Genomic DNA, 3,883 nt, shown 5'->3' on the forward strand with positions numbered 1-3,883 from the left:
TCATTCCCTGATAAATCACTCGAAAGAGTTAATGCCTCTTATCCCACAGAAACTTCAGGCATCGCAACAAGGCCTTGTTGAGTGAAATTCTCTGAAAGCATTCTTGCTTCCAGCTTGGGAAGAGAAGTCCAGCCTTCAGGCACAGTGCTAAGGAGATTTTATTACAGAGGTGCTACTTCGGAGGCCAGCTCTGACACAGCAGTAAGTCAATTTACAGAAGGCCACTGGGTCATATAGATGGGATTTGTGCCTCTGGAGAAGTGGGATGAATTCAGACATTTGTGTACAAATATAACTATCACAGACAGAATTAGCAAAACAAAGGAGCTGCCCAAGATAAATTTTAAATTCTTTGTAAGGAGATATCAGCAGCTCATTCCTGCTGAACTAGTACCAGCTGAAACAGTTTCCTCACTGCCCCCTGGAGCTCCTTGTTCCTCATGCTGTAGATGAGGGGGTTCAGTATTGGAGGGACCATGGAGTACAGAACAGTCAGCACCAAATCCAGAGTTGAGGAGGAGATGGAGAAGAGCTTCAGGTAGGCAAAGAGGCCAGTGCTGATGAATAGGGAAACCACAGCCAGATGAGGGAGGCACATGGAAAAGGCTTTGTGCCGGCCCTGCTCAGAGGGGATCCTCAGCACAGCAGTGAAGATCTGCACATACGATAGCACAATGAAAACAAAACACCCAAAGAATAAACAGGCACTAACCTCAAGCAACCCAGCTTCCCTGAGATAGGAGTCTGCACAGGAGAGCTTGAGGATCTGGGGGATTTCACAGAAGAACTTGTCCACTATGTTGCCTTGGCAGAGCAATAGTGAAAATGTATTTCCAGTGTGCAGCACCGCATAGAGAAAGCCACTGGCCCAGGCAGCTGCTGCCATTCTGACACAAGCTCTGCTGTCCACAAGGATCCCATAGTGCAGGGGTTTGCAGATGGCAAAACAGCGGTCATAGGCCATGACAGTGAGAAGAGAATACTCTGCTGGAAACAAGAAGACATCCAGGACGACCTGGGCAGCACATCCAGAGTAGGAAATCGCCCTGGTGTTCCACAGAGAATTGTCCATGGATTTGGGGACAGTGGTGGAGATGGAGCTGAGGTCAAGGACAGACAGGTTGAGCAGCAAGAAGTACATGGGTGTGTGGAGATGGGGATCACAGATTATGGCTGTGATGGTGAGGCCGTTGCCCAGAAGAGCAGCCAGGTAGATGCCCAGGAAGAGGGAGAAGTGCAAGAGCTGCAGCCCTCGTGTTGCTGCAAATGCCAGGAGGAGGAACTCATTGTGGGAGCTGCTGTTGCACATTTTGCTCCCTCTGAGCTTTGGGGACTGTCCAAGGAAGAACAGACAGACACAAATTAGGACAGACTTCTCTGAGCTGAGTTTTCTCATAAGCCTCCCCCAAACACACACCCATTACTTCTCCTCATCTCAGCAGCACCGTCACTGAGCTCTGTCTCTTCAGCTTTGCTTTGTGCTGGCTGAGTTTGCCATGAGGAGCTGTGGCCTCTGCCCATGGACTCCCAAGCAGTCAGTTCTGACCTTCAGCACTGTGTACGTGGGAACAGTGATGACTAAGATTTCTGTTCCCTGTTCTGGTCAGATTTAATCGACTCATAATGTTGAAGAGATTTCAGGATCTTCACGCCCAGGGCTTTCATGAATAGCTTTAAGGCTCTTTTTTTTCTTTGGTTTTGTTTACCTGACTTTGACCCTGTCACACAGGAGAAGGCTTCTTGGAGGTAGAAATTCTCAGCATTGCTTCGGCACTAGAAATGATCAGCTGTGATTCCAGACAGACAGACAGACAGATTCATTCTAGTTTTAGAGCAGAGGGAGGAGAGCTGTCCTGTCCATCTGGCTTGCTCCCAGCTGTGCTGTGCTCCCACTCTGAAAGTGGAGGAAATTGCAAAAAGTTTCTTTTTTGTGTTATCCAAAAAAGAAATGACACTGCAGAGAGCAGAGGAGTCTGCTTCCAAAGTGGCCATCAACACTCTTACACTTTTTCCTGAGAGTCTCTGAGGAAGGTCTCACCATCCTCTTCCAGCCAGCAACACATTGGGGTCCTTCCAGATGCCCACATCCAGCCTCCCAGCAGCATTTCTGTGGCCTCAGTATCTAGGTGGCTTCTCCCTGAAACACCTAGATTACACCCAGCTGCAATGGGAGAGCTGTGCCCTTCTAGGAGGGGCACAAGTTTCAGCCCAGCCAGACACTCCAGGGAGATGGCTGAATGTCCTAAGGATGGGGTGTCCTGGTGAGAGAGTTGGCTCAATGTTGGTCCCCTAAACTGCATTGTCCAGAGCCCCACAGGTTAGAGGGGGCTTGGACGCCTCACAGTCAAAGACACATCTGCATGACAGGACCCACACGGTTGGTGTCTGAACAGCATCAGAACCCCTCCTACGCCCAGAGCACCCAAGGGGAAGGACAAGGGGCAACATGCGCAGGTGGGAAACATGGAGGAATACCATGATACTTGTGCTGAGGGAGGCAGGGACAGGGAGGGACAGAGAGACACTCAGGAGTGTCTCCTCCCCTGGATGTCTGGCTGCTGAGGAAATGACTCACGCCCTGGACTCCACAGCCTGGAGAGCAGAGGGCTGTGCTGGCTGRGAGTKGAGCRGGSRCGTTGGAGTTGACAGTTTCCTCTCACACTCTGGCCAGGACTCTGCAGCCTGGACCTGTCTCTGCAGGGAGCTGATTCTCTGTCCCCACATCTCTCCCCTCAGTGATCAGAGACCCCATCCCACATGCTGATTATTCAGATCTGCCTGCAGAAAGCTCCAAGAGGTAGAACACTGTCCAGGGGCACCTCCAGGTTTCTAGGTGCTAAGGAGCAGGTGAAGCAAACCTAGTTAAGCTGGAAAAGTGATGCTGACTCTATCTGTAGGCTGAGGAGTGGATGAACGCATCTGCTGAGTCCCTCCCAGAACTGCTCCTCTCTCAGTGTCACTGTCCTGGAGCCGCAGTCCCCTGTCTAAACCTGACAGATACAGTCCCACTTCACCCCACCCAAACAGAAAATAACTGAAAGCACCAACTCATGAAAGCACCTTCTTTCAGCTCTCCCATTCCTTGGCATTCCTGGTGAAAAGTCACCTCTGGATATGACCCCCAGCCCTGATCTATGCAGTAGCCTCTCAATGGGGGAAAGTACCTGCCCTGTCAGGGGTCTCCCCTTTCACCCAGAGCTTCCACCCTGCAGCACTGTGTGGAGCTCCCCAGGCAGGCTGAGTGCTGGCCCTCGCAGGCAGCAGAGTCCCTGCCCCAGGCACACAGCACCCTGGGGGGCAGAGACTCTGCTCTGAAGGACAGTCCATGCCCACCTGGGTGCACAGCCAGGCTTCACAGCCCTGAAGCCATCCCCCCAAGAAAGGAGCAGGATGACATGTCCCTCAGACCTCCCTTCCTTCCTCTGGCAGGGAATCCTTACTCTGAAGTGTCTCCCCATCCTCCACACTCATGGGATGGGATGGACTAAGAAGACTCCCCCAGGAAACACAGCAGCATTGCCCTGTAGCCAGAGACTTACCATGCAAAAGGCTGTGAAGATTTCTCCCACAAGGAGCTCTCCTGTGGCCTCTCACTCTGCACTGCCTCTCACTTCTGTCTTCTCTCATCTCATCTCCTCAGCAGCAGCAGGCAGTGCCCAGAGTCCTGCTGCTCTTTGCAGAGGAGCTGCCTCGGGACACAGCCATCTCTCAGCAGTGCTGCCAGGCTGCCATGAGCAACCTCYRTYCCCAAAACTGGRCTCAGCTCAGGAGCACAGGACCAGCTGAAGGCAGGAGTTGTTCTGTCCCTCATGCTCCCTYCTCCTGGGAGATGTTCCCTCARGTAGGCTAAAATAATCACCGATTTTCCCTTTCTGAAGAGGAC

General features: G+C 52.0%; 1 protein-coding gene across 1 annotated transcript; it reads right to left on the bottom strand.

Moving 5' to 3' along the window:
* Positions 1 to 373: 373 nt before the first annotated feature.
* LOC146587008 (olfactory receptor 14A16-like) lies at positions 374 to 1,309 on the bottom strand. Its single transcript, XM_085320312.1, has one exon. It carries the CDS (start codon positions 1,307 to 1,309, stop codon positions 374 to 376), a length of 936 nt encoding a protein of 311 aa, XP_085176438.1.
* Positions 1,310 to 3,883: the final 2,574 nt, after the last annotated feature.

The sequence above is a fragment of the Rhea americana genome, unplaced genomic scaffold (assembly GCF_003343005.1).
Source record: "Rhea americana isolate MKP2758 unplaced genomic scaffold, rheAme1 scaffold_629, whole genome shotgun sequence".
NCBI lineage: Eukaryota > Metazoa > Chordata > Aves > Rheiformes > Rheidae > Rhea > Rhea americana.